Genomic DNA, 28,000 nt, shown 5'->3' on the forward strand with positions numbered 1-28,000 from the left:
TTCGAAGAATCGTGGCTTCTCTGCGATTTTTTTTTCTAATTCAGGCATGCTCTTCGAAGATTTGAAAATTCAAAAATTTGAAGCTGATTTGGAAGAAAGAGCCTGGGTGAAATTGTCCCTCTTCAGGTTCCTTGGCTGAGCTCTTAGTTCTGCACTGTGGACAACTTGCTTTGGAGATGGAACGGTGTTGCCTCCAGATTCCCCCAAATTCTAGGTAACACACTAGTATGATTTAAATACAGAGATGGATAGGGAACCTGGGAAGACAAGGCCTGTATTCAAATGTCTACTCAGGTATGAAGCTCAAAGGGTGTCCCTGTGCAAGTCACCAACCCTCAGCCTAACCTACCTCACAGGAGTTGCTGTGAAGATAAAATGAGGCACATCCTGTATATATCCCTGGAGTTCCCTGGAGGAAGATTTATGTGGATACATGAGGCTGTTAGAATTTTGAATCTATAATAAGGCACAAAAGAGCTTCGGCTGTTGGGCAATATAAAAACGTAATAAATAAATAAGCAATAGGACAAGAAATCTTTAATAGAAGCATACATCTCACCACATTAAGCACATCCCCAAGTAGATTCAGAAATTTAAATAAAAGCAGAACAGATCTGCTTCACTGTCAACTACAGATCTTCTTACAGAATTAACTAAGAATTAACCCACCCCTCCCCCAGAATAGCATGCCCTACATTGGCCCAGGTTCTCTCAGTGGAACCCCCACACAAGGCTCCTCATTTTCAGAAGGACTCTGTAACCCACAAGCAAGGCAGTCTCTTTGAAGATAAAGATTTTGCATAGAGTATCACATCAGCTTTCCCGAGTAGCAATGGTAACTGAATTTTGGTATCTGCAGCTCCCAGCCGGTGGAAGCCTTGGGGGAAGAAAAGGGAAATCGAAAACAGGATTAACACTCATAGAGGCTGGGGTGACACCTAGGTCTAGATCTGCTTCTGCTCAGCCTAGATAGCAGTGCTGTGATGGTTCATGATTGCAACTTCTTAAGGAGACAGTAGCACAAGGAACATGGGTCAAGGTGGGGAAAATTGGACACCACTTCAGTTTTGGTGTTGTAGCCAGAATCCTGGCGGGTTTGGCAGCAGAGCTGCCAAAGTTCCTCGTGATGCGGGTTTGGGTTTTTAAAACTAAGCATCCTGTCTCGAGAGACACATGGCTAAGAGGTAGATTTGACTGCTTCAGGGGAGGTTAGAGACAAACGTATATGGAAATAGGAGTGAATATGGGTTTGATTTTGTTTTTAGTTTTTTCTGTCCGTCTTTGGTCTTTGATTGAATCATGGGGTGGGTAAAAGGCAGCCCATGCTCTGGGAAAAAAAATCTATTTTAAAAAACCTGGTATGGTTATCTGCTTAAAAGATTAGTCAGCTTTAAGAATGGTTTTAAGGGTTTTCCCTTCTCCTTTTTGTTGCAGTTTGACATTGATGGGAAAGGGGACAGATGACTTTGTGACTGACATACAAGTCCATCAGGGTCATGCACAGGCAAGCTGGGAGAAGGGGGAGTTGCTTTGCAATTGGCAGATGGACAAGCCAGTCACTGTTCTGTAAATGCCGTTTCTCCTCAGAAAAGAAAAGAGACAGTGTTACCTCTAAGCCAGATCCTGGGGGGAACTGCAGGGACTTTGTCAGTCTCCACCCTTGCAGAGAGAGTGTCAGGCAGGCTTTATAGGCAACTTAAAAGAAAGGGTGATGGGTCTCTGGCAAACAAGGCCCCTGAAAATGTGTAGAGCCTTGCTGCTGTATTAGCATCATGAAGGGCCACTCATCCCCTGCTTCATAGATCACTCAGGCCCTCATGAGCTCCCCACAGAGAGAGAGAGAGAGAGAGAGAGAGAGAGAGAGAGAGAGAGAGAGAGGACCTCTAGAAGCCATGTATTGATAATCCCTACTTCCCCATCTCCCAGATCCCTTTCTCAGAACTCCAGATAATTACACCTCCTCTCTTCACAAACGTTCTGGTGATCCCCACATCCCATTCTTCCCCACTTCCCACAGTGACTTCCCTGAAATGGCTGCTGTATGAACTCCTCACATCCCAATACACACACTCCATGTATCAAATCTCTCAGGATCATCAGGCAAATCTTAATCTTCATTTCTTTGTCATGCTTTTATGATCTGCAGAAACAGTGAGCTGGGAATCTGCCACGCTTGGCTCCAAATTCATATTTGCTGTAAGGGGTGGGGGCAAGGGGGTGGGGGCAGAAAAGACAAATAGAATCAGCTGGGAGACTAGATTCACAATGCAAGCCAAACACATTAAAGGAAAAGTATTCCCTCTCAGACCAACAGGGCTTCCACGCACGGGTGTTGCTCCTCTCCTTCTTAATACTTAATATTTGTATAAGAACATATGAAGAGCCCTGCTGGATCAAACCAGGAAAGGAAAGGTTCCTCCTGTACAAGCACCGAGTCATTACTGACTCCTAGAGGGACGCCCCCCTTCACAGATCACTGCCTTGTTGTGGCGAAGGGGCTTGCGCAACTCAGTGAAGCCATAAGCTATGCCGTGCAGGGCCACCCAAGATGGACAGGTCATGGCAGAGAGTTCTGACAAAATGTGGTCCACTGCAGAAGGAAATGGCAACCCACTCCAGTATTCTTGCCAAGAAAACCCCATGGAACGTATCACAAGGCTAAAAGAGATGACGCCGGAAGATGAGCCCCTCAGGTCGGAAGGTGTCCAATATACTACTGGGGAAGAGCAGAGGGTATTTTCAAGTAGCGCCAGAAAGACTGAAGCGGCTTGGCCAAAGCCGAAAGGACACTCAGCTGTGGATGTGTCTGGTGGTGAAAAGAAAGTCCGATGCTGTAAAGAACAGTATTGTTTAGGAACCTGGAATGTCAGATCAATGAATCAAGGTAAGCTGGAGGTGGTCAAACATGAGATGGCAAGATTGAACATCGACATATTGGGAATCAGCGAACTAAAATGGACAAGCATGGGCGAATTTAATTCAGGTGACCATTATATCTACTACTGTGGGCAAGAATCCCTTAGAAGAAATGGAGTAGCACTCATAGTGAATAAAAGGGTGGGAAAAGCAGTACTGGGGTATAATCTCAAAAACGATAGAATGATCTCAGTACTGATGAGAATCCAAGGCAAACCATTCAACATCACAGTAATTCAAGTCTATGCCCCAACCACTGAGGCTGAAGAAGCTGAGGTTGATCGGTTCTATGAAGACCTACAACACCTTCTAGAACTAACACCAAAAAAAGATGTCCTCTTCATCATAGGGGATTGGAATGCTAAAGTAGGAAGTCAAGAAATCACCGGGATAACAGGCAAGCATGGCCTTGGTGTACAAAATGAAGCAGGACAAAGGCTAATAGAGTTTTGCCAAGAGAACACGCTGATCATAGCAAACACTCTTTTCCAACAGCACAAGAGGCGACTCTACCCATGGACATCACCCAGCGGTCAGTATCGGAATCAGATTGATTATGTCCTTTGCAGCCAAAGATGGAGAAGCTCCATACCATCAGTAAAAACAAGACCTGGAGCTGACTGTGGCTCACATCATGAGCTTCTTATTGCAAAATTTCGGCTTAAATTGAAGAACATAGGGAAAACCACTAAACCATTCAGGTATGACCTAAATCATATCCCTTATGAATATACAGTGGAGGTGAGGAATAGATTTCAGGGATTAGACCTGATAGACAGAGTGCCTGAGGAACTATGGACGGAGGTCCCTAACATTGTTCAGGAGGCAGCAACTCAATCCATCCCAAAGAAAAAGAAATGCAAGAAAGCAAAGTGGCTGTCTGATGAGGCTTTACAAGTAGCTGAGGAAAGAAGGGAAGCGAAAAGCAAGGGAGAAAGGGGAAGATATATTCAACTGAATGCAGAGTTCCAGAGAATAGCAAGGAGAGACAAGAAGGCCTTCTTAAATGAACAGTGCAAAAAAATCGAGGAAAACAACAGAATGGGAAAGACTAGAGATCTCTTCAAGAAAACTGGAAATATCAAGGGAACGTTTTGTGCAAAGACGGGCATGATAAAGGACAAAGAAGGCAGGGACCTAACAGAAGCAAATGGGATTAAGAAGAGGTGGAAAGAATACACAGAAGAACTATACAGGAAAGATCTTAATGTCCCTGATAGCCATGATAGTGCGGTCACTGAACTTGAGCGGGTCATCCTAGAGAGTGAAGTCAAGTGGGCCTTAGGAAGTATTACTAACAACAAAGCTAGCGGAGATGACAGTCTTCCAGCTGAGCTATTTAAAATCCTAAAAGATGATGCTGTTAAAGTGCTGCACTCAATATGCCAACAAATTTGGAACACTCAGCAGTGGCCACAAGACTGGAAAATGTCAGTTTGCATTCCAATTCCAAAGAAAGGCAATGCCAAAGAGTGTTCAAAGCACCGTACAATTGCGCTCATTTCACACGCCAGCAAGGTAATGCTCAAAATCCTACAAGCTAGGCTTCAGCAGTATGTGAACCGAGAACTACCGGAAGTACAAGCGGGGTTTCGAAGAGGCAGAGGAACTAGAGATCAAATCGCAAACATTCGCTGGATCATGAAGAAAGCAAGAGAATTCCAGAAGAACGTCTATTTCTGCTTCATTGACTTTGCTAAAGCCTTTGATTGTGTGGATCACAACAAACTCTGGCAAATTCTGAAAGAGATGGGGGTACCAGACCACCTTACCTGTCTCCTGAGAAACCTGTACGAGGGCCAAGAAGCAACCGTTAGAACCAGACATGGAACACCAATTGGTTCAAAATTGGAAAAGGAGTATGACAAGGCTGTATACTGTCACCCTGCTTATGTAACTTATATGCAGAGTACATCATAGGAAACGCTGGGTTGGATGAATCACAGGTCGGAATTAAGATTGCCGGAAGAATTATCAACAACCTCAGATACGCAGACGATACTACCCTAATGGCAGAAAGAGAAGAGGATCTAAAGAGCCTCTTGTTGCGGGTGAAAGTGGAGAGTGCAAAAGTTGGTTTGAAACTCAACATCAAAAAAACTAATATTATGGCATCTGGCCCCATCACTTCCTGGCATATAGAAGGGGAAGAAATGGAAGCAGTGACAGATTTTATTTTCTTGGGCTCCAAGATCACCGCAGACGGTGACTGTAGCCATGAAATTAAAAGACGCTTGCTCCTTGGGAGGAAAGCTATGGCAATCCTAGACAGCATAGTTAGAAGCAGAGACATCACCTTGCCGACAAAGGTTTGTATAATCAAAACTATGGTTTTCCCAGTAGTAATGTATGGCTGTGAGAGCTGGACTATAAGGGAGGCTGAGCGCCGAAGAATTGATGCTTTCGAACTGTGATGCTGGAGAAGACTCTTACGAGTCCCCTGGACTGCAAGGAGGTCAAATCAGTCCATCCTAAAGGAAATCAACCCTGACTGCTCATTGGAAGGACAGATACTGAAGCTGAAGCACAAATATTTTGGCCACCTAATGCGGAGAGAACACTCCCTGGAAAAGACCCTGATGCTGGGAAAGACTGAAGGCAAAAGGAGACGGGGACGGCAGAGGATGAGATGGCTAGATAGCATCACCAATGCAATGAATATGAACTTGAGCACACTCTGGGAGAGAGCGCAGGACAGGAAGGCCTGGCATGCTCTGGTCCATGGGGTCATGAAGAGTCGGACACGACTTAACAACTGTACAACAACAACAAGAGGGACGCCACTTGCACTGGCGTTTTCATGGCAGACTATAGCGGGGTGGTTTGCCATTGCCTTCCCCAGTCGTGACTCCCTTTCCCCCAGCAAGCTGGGTACTCATTTTACCGACCTCGGAAGGATGAAGGGCTGAGTCGACCTGAGCCGGCTACCTGAAAACCAGCTTCTGCTGGAATCGAACTCAGGTCATGGGGAGAGTTCAGTTGCAATACAGCCACCTACCACTCTGTGCCACACGATGCTCTTGGATCAGACCAAGGGTCTATCTAATCCTGCATTCTGTTCACACAGTAGCCAACCAGCTGCCCACGGGGAAACCCACAAACAGGACATCAGTGCAACACCACCCTCCCACCCATGCTCCCCAGCAACTGTTGTACATAGGCATACTGCCTCTGATACTGGAGGCAGCACATAGCCATCTGGGCTAGAAGCCATTGACAGCCTTTTCCTCCAGGAATTTGCCTAACTCCCTTTAAAAGCCATCCAAATTGGTGGCCATCACTAGTATGGTAGCGAATTCCATAGTTTGACTCTGCACTGTGTGAAGAAGTCCTTCCTTTTATCTGTCCTAAATCTCCCACCAATCAGTGTCATGGGATGACCCCCGGTTCTAGTATTATGAGTATTATTGACTTGGATTCCTGCACTGAGCAGGGGGTTGGACTCGATGGTCTTATAGGTCCCTTCCAACCCTACCATTCTATGAGAGAGGGAGGAAGATGTCTCCCTATCCACATTCGCCACAGCATGCATAATTTCATACACCTCCATCATGCCTCCCCTTACTCTTGTAGAGCTTTCAAGTCTTCCAGTTGCTTGACGTAAGTTATCTAGTGATAATCCTTACAGTGATAGTGTATGGCAAATCAGTATTATTATTCCCCATACTGCAGATGGGAAGACTGAGGCTGAGAGAAAGGTGCTTGCCTCATTCAAACCAGAGGCTTCCTGATTCGTAGCTCCCTCTCTTAACTAACATTTCAATGAAGACCATGCTTGCTGGGACCACAGAGAAATTACCTGCCTTGTAATCAGGACCTAGGTTTCTTTCAGGTATATAGTTGAAGTATTTTATATCCTACAATCGGAGTCATCTTACAAAACACAGAAACAAAGACACCCATAAAAACATTGCTCTGCTCTGCCATGTATGAAAGGGGGGGGGGGGTTAGGTTCCCTTGACACTCCCTGTGTGAACTGGCCATTTGAGAGTTCCAGAGAGAATAAAGGTGTTCCACTTTTAGTGAGCAGCCACTTGGTTATGTGGTTTGGATCACGATTATCAGTGAAGACCCATTATCCAGTCCTGCAACATCTGGAAGCAGACTTGGAAAGTCTGCTTTATGCTGCCCTTTTCTGCAGCTTTTGTCTGATATCCTTTTTATGATGCCCCAAACTAGGACAGGCTGGATCTCTGCCTTCATATACATACATATCAGTTTCGCCTGGTTTTTGTATTTTTCCCTCCCACATTCTGAGATTAGGAGTTGGACAGAAGAGGGTTAGTGGAGCCAAACACATTGCTGGAGGTTCACTTCACAGTTCTAGCAAACTTTCCAAGTACTTTTTTTGGACAGGGAGATTCCTGGCTAAATGGCTAGTAAATGCATGGAAGACCTTGGAAGGGGACAAGCCTCACCATCCCAGGTAAGGCTCATGCAATCTTGGCATCTGTGCAGGAAGAGAAACTGCAATTTGAGCCAGAGACAGAGAGATAAAGTTGGGCTCTGTAGGCTAACAGCATTTTGGGGTGCTGCAGCCTTTCTCTGGAGATCTGAGGTGGGACAGTGGATTTGGCTGTCTGTTGGAATGGTAAAGCCAGGGGAGCTGAACTTCTTTCAGCCGAAAGGCTGAATCCCATTTCAGAGAAGCTCTTGGGGGGCCACAATCTAGTGGGGAGCAGGGCCACAATATCAGTGTATTTTAGCTTAAAGCTGTTACTGGCAGTCACTTAGGAAAGGCATTTTTAAAATAGCAGCGGGGGGGGGGGGGAGAGAGAGAGAGACCTCAAGCAAAAGCTGGGAAATCTCCAAATGACTGGCAGTTGGGGGAAAGGGGTGTGGCCAGGGGAGGGGCCACCACAGACAGCTGGATTTGGCTCTCAGGCCTGAGGTTTAGCACCCTTGGTTCAAGCTGTGCCTCCACCTATCCTCAACCTGTATATTTGTACGACAGCAACAAGAGAGAGGCCCTTCTTGGTGGTGGCCCCCCAATTGTGGAATGATCTCCCTGATGAGGCCTGCCTGGCACCAACATTGCTATTTTTTCAGTGCCACATTAAGACTTCTCTCTCCTCCCAGCTATTTGGCAGCATATGATAAGTTTCATCGATCCTGGATTGTCTTATGGCTATGGTTGTGAGATTGCTTGTTTGAAGTTGTTCTAGATGCATGTTCTCTTGTGTATATTGTCTGCTTTTTTTTCCTTTTTTTTTAAGTAAATGGCTTTTAATCCCGGTATACTGTATTTAAATGTTTTTAACCTTTGTAAACTACCCAGAGAGCTTTGGCTATTGGGTGGTACAGAAATAAATAAACAAACAAACAGACCCAAATATTATGACGTGCCAGAAGCCTCCAGTGTCCTCCTTGGAAAGGAAACCAAACCTGGGTAAACACTGGGCCCCTGGAACTTCTCACTGCTCAGGGAAATGTGGTGAGGGCCACACACCAGCTACACTTTATAGTTCCTTAAAAACTGAGGGAGAACTATGAGCCAAACTACACATTACACTGATCGCGTAGCTGAGGGTTGACTACGTTTTTACTCTCTTGTAAGCACGCATTACCCTGATTTGGACCAAGAGCGCCACACCCTCGGAGGGGAGGATTAAACCTCCCCCGCCACCCCGTTTCCTGAAATCTCTTCCCCCAGCATGGGGATAACAGAAGTGGGAGGGAAGCCTCCATTGACCCCAAGGGGGGGGGTTAAGTGGGGGAAGGTTTAATCCCCCTCTCCTGGAATATGCTGATCTTAATCCAAATTAGGGCTGTGCACACTTACACAAGACTACAAAGACAGTTACAGCTCAGCTACATGCTACGTGGTCAGCATCATGTGTAAGGCAGACATGGGGGTGCATGCAGGGAAAGGAGACACGGACAGAAGAGCCACCACCACACCCACCTCCACCAGACCTCAACATTTACCTTTCTGTTGCTGAAGTACAGGTTCCAGCATCTCTAGAGAAGAAAAGGGAACAGATGTTTAGCACCACAGCATCATGTTTATAACAAGTCTCATTTCAGCAGTCCTCATTGTGGGGATGGGGTGGGAGGAGGGAATTCAGGCCTCTATATGGAATGGGTACGATGAATTAGCTGTGTGTGTGTGTGTGTGTGTGTGTGTGTGTGTGGATGGTTGCCCCCAAAAGCTGCTGTGAGGGGGAAAGAGTGTGGGAGATGGGGAAGGCAGTGATTTCTCTGCTCTCAGCAAACTGGCCTCTATTTTCTTAATCCCCAAGTGACCAGGATGCTGAGTTGTTCTAGAGCTTTTGGGAGGGAGAAAACATGTCAGCTATGTTTTATGGTGGCCAACATTACCTGAATTGGTGCCTCAGTCAAAGCACAGGCTTTCCTCACACGGAGCTTTTATCCTGCAACTGAGATTGATCCTTCATGGAAGTCTGCGGGCTCTTTACATGACGCCGTGAACCTCCAAGGCGTCTCCTGCACTAAATGCCCTTTGTTGTTTTTAAATAGATCGCAGATAATGAGCTATCAAATTACCCCATTGTGTTCCACTTGAGTTCCCTCTGTGAAAAGAGGAAAAGCGGCAAGAAGAGGAGTGAGATCAACGAAAGATAATGGGAGACTCAGATATGGGGAGAAGGAGGGGGAGAAGGGGAAAGTGAGGGGGAAGAAGCGGGTGAAAAAGGGAGTTGTTGTGATCCTGCCTTTAAAATGGAAGCAGAAAGCCCCATTTTAAATGCAGGATTTTAGGCTGGTGTAAGAGATGCCTACAGTTTGAACGTAGGCATTACCCTATGCCAGGATCTCAGAAGTCAAGTCCAGATTTGTTTAAATCAAAGTTATTAAAGTGAAGGGAACTTTTGGTATGAAGTGAAAGAGAGACTGTAGAGCAGCTGTGCCCAATCTGGTGCCCTCTAGATATTTTGGGTTACAACTCCCATCAGCACAGGCCAACATGGCCAATGGTCAGGGATGCAGGGAATTGTAGTCCAAAACATCTGGAGGGAACCAGGTTGTGGAAAGCTACTGTAGACTGACTGGATGGAAGGGGGCGATATTAGAGCATTTCTACACCAGCCTAAAATCCTGCAACTTTATCGAGGCTTTCTGTTTTAAGTCAGGATCATGATGGGCTCCTGTTACACACGCTTCCCTTCCCCCCTTATCTGCATGTTCTATATGTTTCATTATACGGCCACTGGATGGTGCTGTGGTCCAGCTCCTCTTATTGTAGGATTTCCTCTTTTCACAAGGGAACTCAACGTGCTGTTATTTGATAGCTCATGGGATAAAAGTCATTTAGTGTGGGAGATGCCCTGGAGGGTGATGATGTCATCTAAAGGACCTGCAAACTTCCATGAGTAACCAATATCAATAACAGGATTGAAGTCCTGCGTGGAGATGTCCTTACTCTGTTCATTTTATAAGTACAGAAGATATTTCTGCCCATATCTTCTGGAGGTTTGCGCTCACCCTGAAAATTAACTGGTCCTCTCAAGCATTCCTGGAATTCTCAGCTGGCCTCCCATCCAGACACTCTCCAGACCCACCCATGCTTTAGAGATGGAGGTATGGCAGTCACTTTCCGACGATACTCTAGGCCCAACTATGATGCACTCCAGCAGCAGGAGTTATTCACACTGGCCAGTTTTATCTGTTTTGGCCATCGTCAGACACACAAAGGGAACCTGGATTCCTGAGGCAGGAGAGGGGGACACCTCCCCCCCCCCCCGAGATGGAATTTCTAACAAGCAAGATGTCTTGAAGAAACGGGTTACTGTGCAAAACACACACCTTTCTCATTTTAAATATTTGTGTAATCACTCCCCCACACACACATAAAACAATGCAGGACCTCGAAGCACCAATAGGTACCAGTGGTGTGCTGGGCTCACAGGAATGCAGCGCTGACACTTTACCAGCAGAACCCTGATGTCATCTGCCATTCCCTCAGAATTCTCTGTTCCCTCTGAGCTTAACTGCAATGCCCACAGTAGCTGGAGGAAAATGAATGTCCTTAGCAACACTGTATTGTTCCTTGTTATAATATAAATTCCCCTTCATGGATCACTGCCTTGTTGTGGCGAAGGGGCTTGTGTAACTCAGTGAAGACATAAGCTATGCCGTGCAGGGCCACCCAAGACGGACAGGTCATGGCAGAGAGTTCTGACAAAATGTGGTCCACTGCAGAAGGAAACGGCAACCCACTCCAGCATTCTTGCCAAGAAAACCCCATGGAATGTATCACAAGGCTAAAAGAGATGACGCCGGAAGATGAGCCCCTCAGGTCAGAAGGTGTCCACTATACTACTGGGGAAGAGCAGAGGGAATTTCCAAGTAGCGCCAGAAAGACTGAAGCGGCTGGGCCAAAGCCGAAAGGACACTCAGCTGTGGATGTGTCTGGTGGTGAAAAGAAAGTCCGATGCTGTAAAGAACAATATTGTTTAGGAACCTGGAATGTAAGATCAATGAATCAAGGGAAGCTGGAGGTGGTCAAACATGAGATGGCAAGACTGAACATCGACATCTTGGGAATCAGCAAACTAAAATGGACAAGCATGGGTGAATTTAATTCAGGTGACCACAATATCTACTACTGTGGGCAAGAATCCCTTAGAAGAAATGGAGTAGCACTCATAGTCAACAAAAGGATGGGGAAAGCAGTACTGGGGTACAATCTCAAAAAACGACAGAATGATCTCAGTACAAATCCAAGGCAAACCATTCAACATCACAGTAATTCAAGTCTATGCCCCAACCACTGAGGCTGAAGAAGCTGAGGTTGATCGGTTCTATGAACACCTGCAACACCTTCTAGAACTAACACCAAAAAAAGATGTCCTCTTCATCATAGGGGATTGGAATGCTAAAGTAGGAAGTCAAGAAATCACCGGGATAACAGGCAGGCATGGCCTTGGTGTACAAAATGAAGCAGGACAAAAGCTAATAGAGTCTTACCAAGAGAACACGCCGATCATAGCAAACACTCTTTTCCAACAGCACAAGAGGCAACTCTACACATGGACATCACCAGATGGTCAATATCAGAATCAGATTGATTATGTCCTTTGCAGCCAAAGATGGAGAAGCTCTATACAGTCAGTAAAAACAAGACCTGGAGCTGACTGTGGCTCAGATCATGAGCTTCTTGTTGCAAAATTTCAGCTTCAATTGAAGAACGTAGGGAAAACCACTAAACCATTCAGGTATGACTTCAATCATATCCCTTATGAATATACAGTGGAGGTGATGAATACATTTATGGGATTAGACCTGGTAGACAGAGTGCCTGAGGAACTATGGACAGAGGTCCCTAACATTGTTCAGGAGGCAGCAACTCAATCCATCCCAAAGAAAAAGAAATGCAAGAAAGCAAAGTGGCTGTATGATGAGGCTTTACAAGTAGCTGAGGAAAGAAGGGAAGCGAAAAGCAAGGGAGAAAGGGGAAGATATATCCAAATGAATGCAGAGTTCCAGAGAATAGCAAGGAGAGACAAGAAGGCCTTCTTAAATGAACAATGCAAAAAAATCAAGGAAAACAACAGACTGGGAAAGACTAGAGATCTCTTCAAGAAAATCGGAGATCTCAAGTGAACGTTTTGTGCAAAGACGGGCATAATAAAGGACAAAGAAGGCAGGGACCTAACAGAAGCAGATGAGATTAAGAAGAGGTGGAAAGAATACACAGAAGAACTATACAGGAAAGATCTTAATGTCCCTGATAGCCATGATAGTGTGGTCACTAGGGATGGGGGAGAATTTCTCCCCGAAACTTCGGGGGGCCGAGTGCCAACATGTTCGGCCCCCCGAAGTAGTTTCGGGGAGAAATTCTCCGCACCCCCCCGGGACGGGACTTACCTTTCCCGAATGTACCTCCCGGCGGCGGTTCGTCAGGTCTTCGACAGGGGCAGAGGCGGCAGCCGGTCTTTTGACCGGCTGCCGCCGCCGCCATTCCAATAAAAGTAAAAAAAAAAAAAAAAACACCCCCGTGATAGGCTACGTGACGATTAACGTAGCCTATCACGGCTAGATCTGCAAAGTCAGCCGTGATAGGCTACGTCAGTCATCACGTAGCCTATCACGGGTGACTTAAAAAAAAAAGAAAAGCGCATATGCTAATGGCGGCCCCCATAGGGAGCTGCCATTCGCGTTCCTTATTTGGTTGCTGTAGTCTATGTAAATCTTTACGTAGACTACAGCAACCAAATAAGGAACGGGAATGGCGGCTCCCTATGGGGGCCGCCATTATCCATACACACTTTTTTTTTTTTTTAAGTCACCCGTGATAGGCTACGTGATGACTGACGTAGCCTATCATGGCTGACTTTGCAAATCTAGCCGTGATAGGCTATGTTAATCGTCACGTAGCCTATCACAGGGGCGTTTTGTTTTGTTTTTCTTTTATTGCAATGGCGGCAGTGGCAGCCGGTCAAAAGATCGGCTGCTGCCCCCGCCCAGGACGAACACCCGCTGAACTGCCGACCGGACCCGCCGCCGGGAGGGGCATTCGCCAAAGGTAAGTCCCATCCCGGGGGGGTGCGGAGAATTTCTCCCCGAAACTTGTTCGGGGGGCCGAACACGTTGGCGCTCGGTCCCCCGAAGTTTCGGGGAGAAATTCTCCGCCATCCCTAGGAGAAGACTCTTATGAGTCCCCTGGACTGCAAGGAGGTAAAATCAGTCCATCCTAAAGGAAATCAACCCTGAGTGCTCATTGGAAGGACAGATACTGAGGCTGAAGCTCCAATATTTTGGCCACCTAATGCGAAAACTCTCTGGAAAAGACCCTGATGCTGGGAAAGACTGAAGGCAGAAGGAGAAGGGGATGGCAGAGGATGAGATGGCTAGATAGCATCACCGATGCAATGAAAATGGACTTGAGCACACTCCGGGAGAGAGCGCAGGACAGGAAGGCCTGGTGTGCTATGGTCCATGGGGTCACGAAGAGTTGGACACGACTGAACTGCTGAACAACAACAACATAATATAAATTATTTTGAGGTGGCTTGATCTTGAATGGGCAATTAAGACCCATTAGCTTTCCAAAAGACCTGCTCCTAGCAGGTGAAACCTCTAGAACTGGTTTGTTGTTGTGGATCAATACAGTTGTCTGCAATTTTGGACTCACCTTGGGGGTGTGGCTATGGGCACTGTCAGGATGAGCACCTGTACTTAAAGATTTGTCATGGGGTCATGAAGAGTTGGACACGACTGAACAACAACAACAACAACTGACAGGTACAAATGAATGACCAAGGATCAAAAGCGGAGGGGGGGACGCTACAGAATGCAATTCTGAGCCGAGCTTGCAAGAGTGAGTTTGACCAGAGCTTTTCCCATGGTGGAAAAAAAACTACTTTCAATCGAAACACGCATACTTCCCATTTTCCTGGCCCTGGTATCATTGGCCATCCTGGAGCATTTGTGCACGTTTTTGGATCAAGGAAACACCCAGTAAATATATATATTTGCAGCCATTCTTCATTACCTCTGATTTCCTTCATGACAACCTCCAGAAAGAGAGCGGCGTCCTGGACCTTCGACCTCTGCTCCGGAGGAAAACTTATGGGATTCTCAGACATTTCCTTCTCATATCTGATGGAGAAAGACAATACAAATTCACCATTCCTCCTATGCAAGTAGCTTTCTGAAAAGCCAGTTGACTCCTTCTGATGTCAGTTCTTCACATCATGGCGAATGGAGATCAGGGTTTACATCATGGTGAAAAGCAGCCTGCAGATGATTTGTGGATCTGTATAATAATTAACAAGTTGAGAAAATACACACACTTTACTTAATATATTTAAGCAAATATAGAAAGATGTGTTTGAGGTTTTAAAGAGAGAGAGAGAGAGAGAGAAGGCCATTTAACTTGGGAAGAAAAATGAAAAGTAGGCTTCTTAGACAAAGTTATTTTAGGAATAGACCATTTTTAAATGAACTCTTTTTTTAAAAAAGGAGAACAGAACAAATTAACTAAGGTTTGTGGATTTATTTAAATGTAAAAAGTGTAGAATAAGTGCAAGATATGGAGTGTTTTCCCAGTGAAAATAAGATCTGTCTTTTGAGAAATGATTATGGTATTTTACAATGAGATGATAAATTTTGGACAGGAATATTTTATATAAGGTGGAGTATTTTCATAATTAATAATATGAGCAATTGGGCTTTACATGGTCACAAAGAGAGTTGGTATATTTTGTAGTTGCCCGAGAAAGAACCTGTAGGAGTTTGAAACATGCTGAATATTTAAAGAGGCGGTAATGATAGTTGGTGTGAGAAATAGGGTATTACGACTACAGAAATCTATCTCTATGTATTTTATTTACCTATTATTTTTTATTTGTTATTACATATTATATCTTGCCTTTTTTCCCTCTTGCAAGGAACCCGAGGCAGTGTACATGGTCTTCCTTCTCCTCCACTTGATCCTCACAATAACCCTGTCAGGTAGGTTAGGATGAGAGTCAGTGACTGGTGGGGCTTAGAATCTAGATCTGGTGAGGACTAGAACACGGATCTTTTGAGTATTTTGGAGGAGATGAAGTCCTGGATTCTCTTCCAGCGAAAATGGGTGGCCATGTTCTTCAAATGCAAAACAAGAACTTTTATGTAGCATCATGAAGGAAGATTTCACTTACCTCTGCAAGAGACTTCCAGTATCCTAGACAGAATGAGAGAGAGAGAGAGAAGGAACACTCAGCATTCTGTTCACACAGTGGCCAGCCAGCTGCCCACAGGAAACCCAGAAGTAGGACATGCATGAAACAGCACCCTCCCACTCATATTCCCCAGCAACTGGTAACGATACTGGAGATGGCATTTAGCTTTCAGGACCTGTAGCAATCGATAGCTTTCTCCTCCATGAATTTGTCCAATCCCTTTTAAAGCCATCCAAATTGGAGGCCATCACTATGTCTTGCAGAAGTGAAGTTCATAGTTTGACTATACACTGTGTAAAGAAGTCCTTCCTTTTATCTGTCCTGGATCTCCCACCATTCATCTTCCCAGGCTGATGTGAAGAGGATCTTCCCATTCATGTGCCACTCCTCTGATCAGTGACACTTGTTGGGGGGGGGGTCACCTTTGCTGTCACCCCTTGCCAAACATAAAAACAGGATGTGGGTCTTTATTCCTCCCTCACTCTATCAAATTGGTCTCTGGTCACTCCCTCCTTTGCGTACTTGAAGATGCTGTGCATTTTCTTGCAGCTCTCCAAGAAGTGACCCCGCTGCATGTAGGGTAGCAAGCTTCTTTACACTGTAAAAAGCAGGTTTTGCTTTGCTTTCCCTTTTCGCCTCTCATATTCCTTTTAATACACATCTTCCTTCAATTTGGACCTGAGGCTTGAGCATGAATTTCTGGTAGTTCCATGAGAGGCTTCACCTGCCTAGCCCTCATGGCTCACCTATCTGGGTTACTCATTTGCACCTACAAGGAAGTAAGAGGAAAGTAGGCTGTCTGCCCATGGTAACAGGAGGCCTCCGCAGATAAGTAGGGATGGGGAACCTCCGGCCAAAGGGCGGCTGCGGCACGGCAAATCATGACAGCACTGTCCTATTTCTCTTGGATGCTCCTGTAGATTACAGACCTGGTAATCAGCACCATGAACTGGGCCCCTTCATTTCATGTGTTCGTGAAGGAGGCACATAAACCTTTTAAGCCAGCCTTGCCCTGGGGAGCAGCCTGGGCTGAAGTGACACAAAATAGGGTAGAGCCTTCAGTGCATTGGCTCCTTCTCTGTGGAACTCCCTGCTTATTGATGTCAGGCAGGCAGGCACTGACATTTTATTTTTGGCCCCTGCTGAAGACTTTTTTTTATTTAAACAAACCTTCCCTGACTGGCAAGCCACATTTTTAACTGGCAGAATCCGATTTTAATTCTGTATCCTTTTTTCTTTCATTGTATTGCTCATTGCTTGGAAATCTTATTGGATATAGAACAGTATATAAATCCTGCAAATAAGTAAATACAGAGATAAAAATAAGGTACACAAAATAAGGGGGGGCAGTGGTGGTAGAATGAAGAGTACCACTTGGGATATCACATTTACGAATGCTTCTCTATGCTAAAACCAAGTCCTCGCAAGTTAAAAGCTATAAAAGAAACGCTGGGGCTAGGCTAGAGCTTTTCTCCCTGAAGTGTTCGTTATCCTCTTCCCATCAATTTTGTGTGTGTAAACTGGTATCCCCTGCCTTCAGTCCGAAGTGGTACACTCCACTCTGCCACCTCAGTACCAGGCATTACCTGCAGGTGTTCAGCTGCTAGCTGCTGACGCTTCTCCTCCATCTCCTGCATGAGACTTGGATGAGAAGCCAGTTTCTTTGCAAGTTCAGCCATTTCATCTGCTTCCTTTGCAATCTCTTTCACCACCTCTCTCATCTGGGCCTGTAAAAGCTTCTGCTGTTCTCCCAGAAACTGGCACAGTTGTCTGAACTCAGCCCCCATCTTCTCCCCGTCTGCTCTTGTTTGCTTCTGAAACAAGATGGGGGAATAGAGAAAAGGCTGCTGGAGAGGCTTTGGAGCATCTCACTTAAGAGAGCTCTCTAGCAAGGGCATTTGTGAATTTTCACAGATGCCACAGCTATCTTCAGCAGGGGAAGAAGACCTTCCTGAAGACATCCATGGGCCCACCCTTAGAATTGTCTTTCAGGAACATCATCTGGGATGACCAGGCCATTCCAAATAGGAGCAAGGCTGCCTCATGGGCTTTTAAAAAATCCTTTTTGCATTTCATAGTCGATCTGGTTCTAGACCAGAGGTGGGGAGCGTGTAGCCCTACAGATGCTGTTGGACTGCAACTCCCATCAGCCCTAATCTGCACAGCCAATGGTGAGGGATGATGGGAGCTGCAGTGCAACACTACACATTAAGGATGTTGGAGAAATCTGTAACAGAATTAAATGAGACCATTTTTTAATGAATCCAACCTGTGGATTCCACAGCAGAGCAGCTTTTTCCCAGTTGGGCAGATTCCAGGGACTTGCAGACTGTTTTCTTAGCTTTCCCGAGCCAATATAGTAATAGAAAAATATACAAAGTTTAAAAAAGCCAAAAATGCTAATTTCTCCCAGAGTAAAGTGTGAGAATATGCATGGGGGGGGGGGATTTGTACAATGCCCCCCCCCAATTCCGTTGATGAGTGGACAATGGAATGAAAGGTGCCTGATAATCCATGAAATGCAGACTTTACACAATCCATACATCTGTAACTACACGTTCCCCATCCCTGTTCTAGACTTGTAGTGCTTTTTCACTTCCCAGTAATAGTGATACTTACAAGCAGCTCTTGGCTTTTCTTTTCTGTATCTGCTTGGCATGCCAGGAGCCTTTCTTTTGCTTTCCTGAGAGTTTCCAAGCAATGCCAGTTCTGATCATGAAAAGAACACAAAAATTCCAGCCTGGTTCCTTTTTCAAAGGTTTACTGTATAGATTAGCCTTCCCCAACCAATGCCCTCCAGATGTTTTCGACTACAACTTATGCTAGTGCAACATAATTGAATGCTTGTGTCAAATAGGATATCCTCTCAAGTCAATAGTTTCTCATTATTGATTGTCCCATTCCTGTGCTATTTATGATGATGATGATTTTCATTTACTTAACCATCTTCTTCATTTTAGGCAAATAGTAATTTTTATATACTGCTTTAGTATATTTCATTTATTTCTGTACCACACATTGTTTTAGAGCACGTTCTTTCATGAATATATAATTTTTCAACCGTTGTCTGTCATAATTTCAGTAAATGTTTCCCTTCTGGTACTGGCTCTTTGACCACTCTCCTTTATTTATTTATTTATTGCATTTATACCCCGCCTTTTTTCCTCTTGCAAGGAACCCAAGGCGGCTTACATTATCCTCCTCCTCTCCATTTTATCCTCACAACAACAACCCGGTGAGGTAGGCTGGGCTGAGTGTCTGTGACTGGCCCAAAGTCACCCAGTGAGCTTCCATGGCCGGGTGGGGACTAGAACCCGGATCTCCCAAGTCCCAGTCCAACACTCTTGCCACTACACCACACTGGCTCTAAGCTCACTGGAGCAAATTAAAATAGGAGAAAACAACTTGTTTTTTCAATAGATAACATTTAATAGATAACATTAAAGTAGCAGTTACAGGAACTCTGGGGGAAAGCGACCATGTTGTACTTGAGTTCTTGGTTCTAAGGGAAGCAAAAGACGAGTGTTGTCAAATTCGTACCCAGGATTTTAGGAAAGCTGATTTTATTAAACCCAGAACAATGATCCATAAGGTGGTCCCATGGCAAGCAACTCTAATGAGAAAAGGAGTCCAAGATGGGTGGGAGCTTTTAAAAAAGGAAATTCTCAAGGCACAATTACAAACAATTCCAACAAGAAGAAAAGGTGGAAGACAACAGAAGAAGCCAATGTGGCTTCACAAAAAGCTTAGAGATGACCTGAAAACAAAAAAGCACACATATAGGAAGTGGAAAGAAGGCCAAATAACAAAGGAAGAGTACAGGCTGGTAGCACAGAATTGCAGGGATGGCGTCAGGAAGGCTAAAGCTGAGAACGAGCTGAGGTTAGCGAGGGATGCTAAAAGCAACAAAAAGGCTTTCTTCAGCTACGTGCATAGTAAAAGACAGAGGAAAGAAATGGTTGTTCAGCTATTAAATAAGGATGGCAAAATGATAACAGATGACAAAGAAAAGGCAGAGGTGCTCAATTCCTACTTTGGCTCAGTCTTCTCCCAAAAGAGGGTCTATGGCCTCCCTGGCAAAGGTGAAGTATAGGCTGAAGGGGCAGGATTGCAGCTTGAGATCGATAGGCATATGGTCAAGGAACACTGAATTACTTTGAATGAGTTCAAATCTCCAGGGCCAGATGAACTGCATCCTAGAGTAATAAAGGAACTGGCAGAAGAACTCTTAGAACCACTGTCTATTCTCTTTGAGAAATCATGGAGAACAGGGGAAGTGCCAGATGACTGGAGGAGGGCTAATGTTGTCCCTATCTTCAAAAAGGGTAAAAAGGAGGAACCTGGGAACTACAGACCAGTCAGTCTGACATCAATCCCTGGGGAAATTCTGGAGCAGATGATAAAGCAATCCATTTGTAAGCACCTTGAAAACAATGCCGTGATTACTCGAAGCCAACATGGATTTGTCAAGAACAAATCCTGCCAGACGAATCTGATCTCATTTTTTGATCAAGTAACCTCCCTTGTGGACCGTGGGAATGCTGTAGACATCATATACCTCGACTTCAGCAAAGCTTTCGACAAAGTGCCCCATGATATCCTGATGAGCAAACTAGCTCAAAGTAGGCTAGATGAAACAATGATCCGGTGGATCCACAGTTGGCTACAGAATCGGACTCAAAGAGTGCTTATCAATGGGACCTTCTCAAACTGGGGAGAGGTAATGAGTGGGGTACCGCAGGGCTCAGTCCTGGGCCCAGTGCTCTTCAACATTTGTATTAATGACTTGGAGGAGGAGGTGCAGGGAATGCTGATCAAATTTGCAGATGACACAAAATTGGGCAGGATAGCTAATACTTTGGAAGACAGAAACAAAATTCAAAGTGATCTGGATAGACTGGAGCACTGGGCAGAAAACAACGGAATGACATTTAATAGGGATAAATGCCAAGTTCTGCACCTAGGAAAAAGAAACCAAATGCATAGTTACAAGATGGGGGATACGTGGCTCAACAACACTACAAGCAAGAAGGATCTTGGAACTGTTGTCGATCACAAGCTGAATATGAGCCAACAATGTGATGTGGCTGCAAAAAAGGCCAATGCTCTTTAGGGCTGCATTAATAGAAGCATAGCTTCCAAATCCAGGGAAGTACTAGTTCCCCTCTACTCAGCGCTGGTTAGGCCTCATCTGGAGTGCTATGTCCAGTTCTGGGCACCACATTTTAAGAAGGATGCAGACAAACTGGAGAGGGTTCAGAGGAGGGCAACAAAGATGATCAGGGGACTGGAAACAATGCCCTATGAGGAGAGACTGAAAGAACTGGGCGTGTTTAGCCTTGAGAAGAGAAGACTGAGGGGAGATATGATAGCGCTCTTCAAGCACTTGAAAGGTTGTCCCAGAGAGAAAGGCCAGGATCTCTTCTCGATCATGCCAGAATGCAGGACACAAAATCATAGGTTCAAGTTACAGGAAGCCAGATTCTGGCTGAACATCAGGAGAAACCTCCTGACTGTCAGAGCAATACAACAATGGAACCAATTCCCTAGGGAGGTAGTGGGCTCTCCCACACTGGAGGCATTCAAGATGAAGCTGGACAGCCATTTGTCAGGGATGCTCTGACTTGGATTCCTGCATTGAGCAGGGGGTTGGACTCAATGGCCTTGTAGGCCCCTTCCGACCCTACTATTCTATGATTCTATGATCTCTCAGCCAAGACAAACTTCACCTGTGCTTGCTCAACATTAAGCTGCTGTTAGAAGGCACAGGAACAGGCTGGTTACTTTTTTCTACCAGTTGGCAGCCGTACTGTGTTACAGCTTACCCAGTTTATTAATACTGTTGTTTAGGGCGCAATCCTATTCAGACAGGTAGCTGCCTCCGAACTTGGAGGCGACCGTCTATCTAATGCAGGGCAGGAGAAGCATGGAGGGGCCCATTCCCTCCGTGCTTCTGCTGCCCTGCATTTGTGGCTGTCTAGACACAGGAGGGCTGAGCGGGGGAGGAGGCTGCCGTATGACACACTGGATGTGTTGTACAGGCATTTCCGCCCACCCGGGAACACCCCCCAGGAACGCCCACGCTCCTCTTATGAGTGCGGAGGGCGGGGCTGTTCTGCAAGGCCTCTGAGGCAGTGCAGAGGCGGGGGGAGGTCAAACCTTTTACAGGTTTTACATGTGTTTAACAGTCACGTACTCTTGGAACACATTCCCCTGAAAAAGAACAACCTGGGCAAACCACGTTAAGACTGATTTCCCTTACTTAATAAATCCATGTGCACCTTCAGGATTTGTTTTTATTGCCATCTATAAAGTAGATTGAGAAAGTGTGGACTTCCAGCTTCTGGGATCTACTCTGTTTTTGACTAGAATCTTGAGGTGTACTAACGAGAACCGGGTGCAAAATAGTGGCTCAGGTTTGCACACACGTGCTATGGATTAAGGAACGAGGTGCCTTGGATGGTTAGCGCAGCAATCTGTGGGGAGTATCGGACCCAAGATCACAAGTCCTTTCATACAAAAAGAAAATAAATCTATTCCTGGCTTTCTCCCTACAAGCATTCTTTTTAAGCAACCTAATTCGTGGGGGAGAGAGTGGATGCTCTTTTAGTTGTTGCTGTTATTAGATGATGGGAGTCAGAAGCCTTCGCCAATCTACTGGAATCACCCAGAGACCTGCCAATTAGTCCCAATTTACCTTCTGCCCACCCTCGAAGTAGATGAAATGCAAGAGGCTAAAATAAACTGAACTATAGACAGGAATCCAAACTACAAGAGGGCCTGGAGCCACCATTCCACCTCTCCTGTCACGTCTTATTTTTATTTTTTCAAAATATACACTATTTACTAAAACGACACTCAATCCCAGCCAAAAGACTGAGAAGCGATACGTAGTATTGGTTATTTCACAATCTTACCTTGTACTCTTGAGGAACCTCCTCCACAGGAACCACCTCCTGCTCTTGATGCTCCGTGGATTTTTCACACTCTGCGCAGATGGGGGATTCATCATCCTCACAGAAGAGCTTCAGGGGCGGCTGGTGCCTCTCACAGCAGTGCTCCGCTCCTCCCATCTCTGGCTTCTTCACCTGCAGGTTCATCTCTTTGGCTACCTCCAGAGTGTTGGCCAGGGGCCAGTTTGCTATAAAGTTTTTTGGCTGCACGTCCGCTTTGCATTCAGGGCATCCGTGGGCACCTCCCCCTGAGCCAGGCAATACAGCTGTGACAGAGATTACAGCCTAGGCTCATCAGATCTGTAAAATAGCCCAGACAGATGGGGCAAGTAGCTTCCTTACTTCAGGATCGCTAAGTTACTTGTGAAGTCTTATATAGCCAAGCCAGCTGAGACAGGCAGCTGTGAGAGCCTATGAGAGTCAGTTCTGGGAGATGAAACAACCCAGTCTGGAAGAAGATCCCTCTAAGGCCTGGCCTCACATTATCTGTGGAGGTTTTGCAATCCTTTGCAGAATGAAGACCTATTGAAATTAATAGAGCTTATTTCTCAAGCAAGCATGTTTAGAGTCTGGTGGGAGGGTGGGTTTGGGCATCGTTAAGAGGAGCACACAATAACCACATTTGCATGATTACCATGGTTCACAGTGGCTTATTCAGCTGAGAGGCCAGCAATTTTGGGCTCCTCCTTTCTCTGAAAGGTTTCCATTCCAGTTGGTTGTGATAAAACCAACAAGGTCCAGCTGCAGTACAACCTTTTAACATTAAGAATTGAAGCCTGAGTTTCCCTTCCTTTCCCCATCCCTTTTTCCTTTTGTGTCATGTCATTTTAGATTATAAACCTGAGGGCAGGACTGTTAAATTACCAATCTGTAAACTGCTCTGGGAGTCTTCTGGCTGAAGAGTGGAGTACAAATACCTTAAACAAAGTGCTTTTATGTTTCCACTGTCATGTCCAAGATGTTAATTTGCACATCACAGGAGAATGAGATCTAGCTAACTCATAAAGGTTGCCACTTCATTGTTTCCTTGTTTTTTTACTGGCCCTGTGCCTTTTAACAGCAGCCTGATGATTTATAGGAGTTAAACAGGCGAAGCTTTCCTCTGCCCCAAAGGTGAAAAGGTGCCTAGCATTGCTGGACACTATAATGGTAGGGGTCTGCCTTGATGGGCCCTGCTGGGATGTACGTGCCAGATTCTGATGCCAGGTCTGAATATGAGCTGTACCCAGACGCAAGCTCATAATGCCGATGGCCATAGCTTTAGACAGTTTTTAAAAAAGAATTAGACAAATTCATGGAGGGCAAGTCTATCAATGGGTATTTGTGATGATGGATGTATTCAAACTCCTGGTTCAGAAGCAGTATGCCCCTGAGTACCAGTTGGTAGGGAGCAATTTCCCTCATATCCTGCTTTTGGGATTCTACTACACATCTAGATGGCCACTGTAGGAAACAGAATGCTGGACTGGGCAGACCTCTGGTTTGATGCAACAGGGCTCTTCTTATGTTCACCAGCTCCAGTTCCAATGACACCTGCAAAAATGATTTCTGTAGGTATGCCATGAGCAGAGGAGGCAGCAGTGGCACAGCACACGCATGCCGGCACAGCACACGCATGCCTGCACATCACCCTGAGAAGCCAGGTAAGGCAGCAAAATGTCTTGGGCCGGCCCTGCTGTTGGGTATGGCTGGGGTGAAGGTGTAACAGTTGCGCTCTGCTTCAGGCTGCAAAGTGTCTTGGGCCAGCACTGTTTCAGTTCAAATCTCTTCTCAGCCACTGGGTGTCTTTGGACAAGTGGGCATTTCTTAGCTACATCTGCAGAGTTGCTGTGAAGATAAAATGGGAAAGCATCCCATATACATTCCCAGTGTTCCTTGAAGAAGGACCTGCGTACCGCTCTTCCGCTTTTGAGTTCAGAGTGAGAAACAAGAGCAACAGGAAAAGCCTTTAATATTAGTACATATCTCAACATATTAAAAACATACAAAAATATGTCCATATGTGTTGTACAAAAGAATAAGAAGTTCTTATGAACATTTAAAAAACATTTCTGGGTCTTTTTCACTGCTAAAGATCACCTTAAGAAGCGGTGGGGAATGTGTGGTTCCAATCAGCCTCACCAAAACAGCCAGTGGTGAGGGATTAGGAATTGCACTCCAACATCATCTGGAGGGATTCATGTTCCCCATCCTGTCTGACAGAATAACTACATAAACACCCCACCCCTCTTTGGAATAGCATCTTCTAGATTGGCTAGTTTCAAACATCCTTGCCTCCTCCAGAATCAGAATCTTCACTAGTATGAACTAGGGATGTACGAATCCCACTCACCCGTCCGTTCCGGGGCATCCACGTTGCAGGGGAGGTGCTCCATCCCCCCCCCCCCCCGGAATCCTCCCTGGCCAGCTCCGCTTTGCGGCGACTCCACGGAGCCGCCAGCCGGAGACAGCTGCAGCTGGAAATCCAGCCACTGCCAGGCTGCTGTGGCTGCAAATGGCCCTCGTAGTGGCCGCAAATGGCCCTCGTAGTGGCTGCCATTTGCGTGGCTGCCAAGCCGTGATAGGCTACGTAAGTATTTACGTAGTCTATCACGACAAAAGGCAGCCACACAAATGGCAGCTGCTACGAGGGCCGCCATTTGCGGCTGCAGCAGCCTGGCAGTGGCCAGGAGACCAGCTGAAGCCGCCGCCACCACATCCGCCGCCACTGCATCCGCCACCAGGTAAGCTCCGTCCTGGGGGGATTCCGCGGGGTGGCATGGGGGGAGGCCGCTCTGCCACGGATTCTGGGGGGAATTCTCTGACATCCCTAGTACAAACTGGTATAGAAACTGAGGTTTCTCAGCTTTCCATTTGCTGAGGAAATTGTTACATATGAAGAGAACTGGTCACTCTGAATATAGACATTTTGCCTAGATCACTGCTTCTCCACACAGCTAATGCGACACTGATGGCATTTTGGTGCCTGTATTTTGACAGCTAGAGGCAGCAAGGAAAGAAAGGGAGAACTAAAGTTCTACCTTTGCTGAAAGTCATTCCCATTATTTCTGAAGTTCAGAGGCAAGTGTGGATCTTTATGTAGCCAAAACTGCACCATCCACATACAAGAGGGAAGTATTAGCAGGCTTAGGGGAACACCAACATTTGCTGAACTATATTTTTTTTAGGAAAGAAATACCTGCAAAGGCAGGGGGGGGGGGGAGGGAAGAAGAGTGCAAAAACAGCCCAGTGAGGACTGAGTGTGGAATACTGACTCTTTGTTTTAAACGGGGATGGGGAATGGGAAATGAGGGATGGGGAGTTTCATTTTATTTATTACGTCTCTAAAACGCTGAATAGCTGAAGTTCTCTGGGCGGTTCACGAAGATTAAAAACCGCTAAAATATATTATACATGGAATGGAGTAACCTGGTGGAGGCTAAGTAACAGGAACACCGTGGATGATAGAACAATGTGACCCCCATCCCATCCATGTGGCGGCTAAGCAGTACCAGGCCTGACTGGTACCAAAACTGGAACATGGTAGGTATACTATTATTCATGATTGTGAATCTGTTATTGCCTCATAAGAAATCAACTGCTTTGGAGAGAGGGTATTTGGGGAAAGGCAGAATCCAGTTCAATTAATTTTAGCGAAGGAGGCCTCTGCTCTCGTCCAACACTTGTTTTTAAAAATGGCCTTCTTGGTCATAGGAATAACACCAGCAAGGTGTATGAGGCAGATTTGAAAGCTTTAGGGAAGGTTGGAGACAGATGCACATAGAAGGTGTGGGTTGTTTGCTCGGTTGTTTTTGCTGGGGGGGTGAGCTCTGCTTCTCCCTACCTTGCTCTTGTACTGCCACACACACTTGGCTTCAGAGTGAAAAGTGTCTGAAACTAGGGGCAATAGGCAGGTTATTGAGGTTTTAAGGATCTGGCACAATTTTTTGATGGAATGTTTATTACTTTGTTAATACTTTAAGGTTCTCTCTCTCTCTGCACTTTGAAACTGGCTCAGGGAGGTAGTTTCTGACTCACAGATGGGACAGCCAATCAGTGTTGTCTAAATCTGGCTTCTCCTCAGGGAAAAAGCACAGGTCCTCACCACCCAGGCCTGAGGAGAAAACTGCACAATGCGTCAGTTTACGTCTGTCTGTCTCCACTCTTTAGCTGGCTCAGGGAGAGAGTCTGAGATGGGCTTTTCCATACACATAAAACAAGGGGTGAAGGATCTCCCCAGAGAACGAGGCTGCTGAGAAGGCGAAGATTAGGGCTGCTCTGTCAGCATCAAAAAAAGCGACCCGCCCTCCAGCACAGTTCAGAGTCACGCGGATCCTCTTGGGCTCCCCACTCAGGGCCAGAGGAGGGTACATTGGGGGGATGGAGGCCTTGTAGCCGCCATTCCACTTCCCCATGTCCCAGATGCCTCCCTCAGGACCATAGGGCAAGTTCACTTTTCTCCGCACAGGCTTTCTGGCAACCCCCACAGTCCAGGCCTCCTCACTCCCCACAATGACTTCCCAGAAATGTCTGCCTGTGGAGAATCCCTCACAGCCCAGAACCAGCTGCCATTCGTCGGAACCACTGGGCTGATCTTGGGCTCTTTCTCCCCATCTGACGCTTTTGCAATCAGCAGATAGGATGAGTTGGGGATGAGCTGTGGCTGGATCCAGAGTTATTTTTGCTGTGGGGGGTGTATGGGGGAGGGGAGAGAAAATAAATAGAATCAGCTAAGAATGAATCCACAACTGAAAAAAAATACACTCCTTGCAATTATGACCGAGTCTGCAGTTATTTATTTAAAATATTTTTCTCCTACCGTTCAAAGTGGTGTACAAAAACAAAGACACTTATAAAGGCATTTCTGGGCTCTGGTGATTACAAAAGTTTGAGGAGGGAGAAGAAGAGAACAGAATTCACACTCCCGGTGTGAGCCATCCATTTTTTCTTCCAGGGGGAGTCAGGTTGCCTCAGTTTGGGTGAGAAGAGAGCGGCCACTGGGTTATATCTTTCCTCTGTTATATGGCGTGGATTGGGGACAGCATCAATGCAGACAAAATGCAAACCCACCAAGAGTCCTCTTTATGCTGCAATGCCATGTACATGGGGCACCAAACCTGTTGTCTTTTCAACCCTAGACACTGTTTGGGTTCACATAACACAATAACCTACACTCAAAGGTTGAGTATGGGTTTAGTGTGGGTTGTCGTTGAACCATGAGTTGTTGCATTGTCTGAATCCATGGACAATTTATGAAGAGAACCCATGGTTTATTGTTGGGTTGTGAACTGTGAGTTGTTCGTGGTTAACAACCCACGGTTTGTTAGCAGGGCTGGGGTCAGGCAACACAACAACCTGTGGTTCAATGACAACCCATACTCGACCTCTGAGCAGGTGTTATGTTGTGTGAACCCAGCCAATGACGCCCTTATTTGCCCACGCATCTAAGCATTATTTGTGTAGCTGATTTTAATTTCATGGTATAGATCTGCTGGATTGTATTGGTTTCATGGCTGCTACTTC

At 45.8% G+C, this 28,000-nt stretch overlaps 2 protein-coding genes across 3 annotated transcripts in view; both read right to left on the reverse strand.

Moving 5' to 3' along the window:
* On the reverse strand, positions 1 to 22,843 carry LOC146355624 (E3 ubiquitin-protein ligase TRIM7-like). Of its 2 annotated transcripts, XM_084831099.1 has the most exons (7): positions 22,463 to 22,843; positions 18,165 to 18,254; positions 17,132 to 17,359; positions 15,525 to 15,547; positions 14,372 to 14,478; positions 8,845 to 8,877; positions 1 to 2,194 (listed from the first exon to the last, which is right to left on the reverse strand). In XM_084831099.1, the coding sequence occupies exons 1-7, from the start codon at positions 22,643 to 22,645 to the stop codon at positions 2,115 to 2,117; spliced, it is 744 nt and encodes a 247-aa protein (XP_084687225.1). In that variant the 5' UTR covers positions 22,646 to 22,843; the 3' UTR covers positions 1 to 2,114. The 2 variants fall into 2 exon arrangements, with proteins under 2 accessions (XP_084687225.1, XP_084687226.1); XM_084831100.1 differs by lacking the exons at positions 1 to 2,194; positions 8,845 to 8,877 and adding an exon at positions 10,822 to 10,883 and having other exon boundaries at positions 22,463 to 22,647.
* LOC146355625 (tripartite motif-containing protein 10-like) overlaps positions 22,650 to 28,000 on the reverse strand; it is a 30,488-nt gene continuing 25,137 nt past the window's right edge. The window contains exon 8 of the mRNA XM_084831030.1: positions 22,650 to 27,161. Within this exon, the coding sequence (XP_084687156.1) occupies positions 26,653 to 27,161 (509 nt within the window). The 3' untranslated portion in view covers positions 22,650 to 26,652. The remainder of the gene's footprint in view (positions 27,162 to 28,000) is intronic.

Source organism: Heloderma suspectum, chromosome 2 (assembly GCF_057233095.1).
Source record: "Heloderma suspectum isolate Gila_16-S chromosome 2, 16-S_ref, whole genome shotgun sequence".
In the NCBI taxonomy this organism is placed as follows: Eukaryota; Metazoa; Chordata; class Lepidosauria; order Squamata; family Helodermatidae; genus Heloderma; species Heloderma suspectum.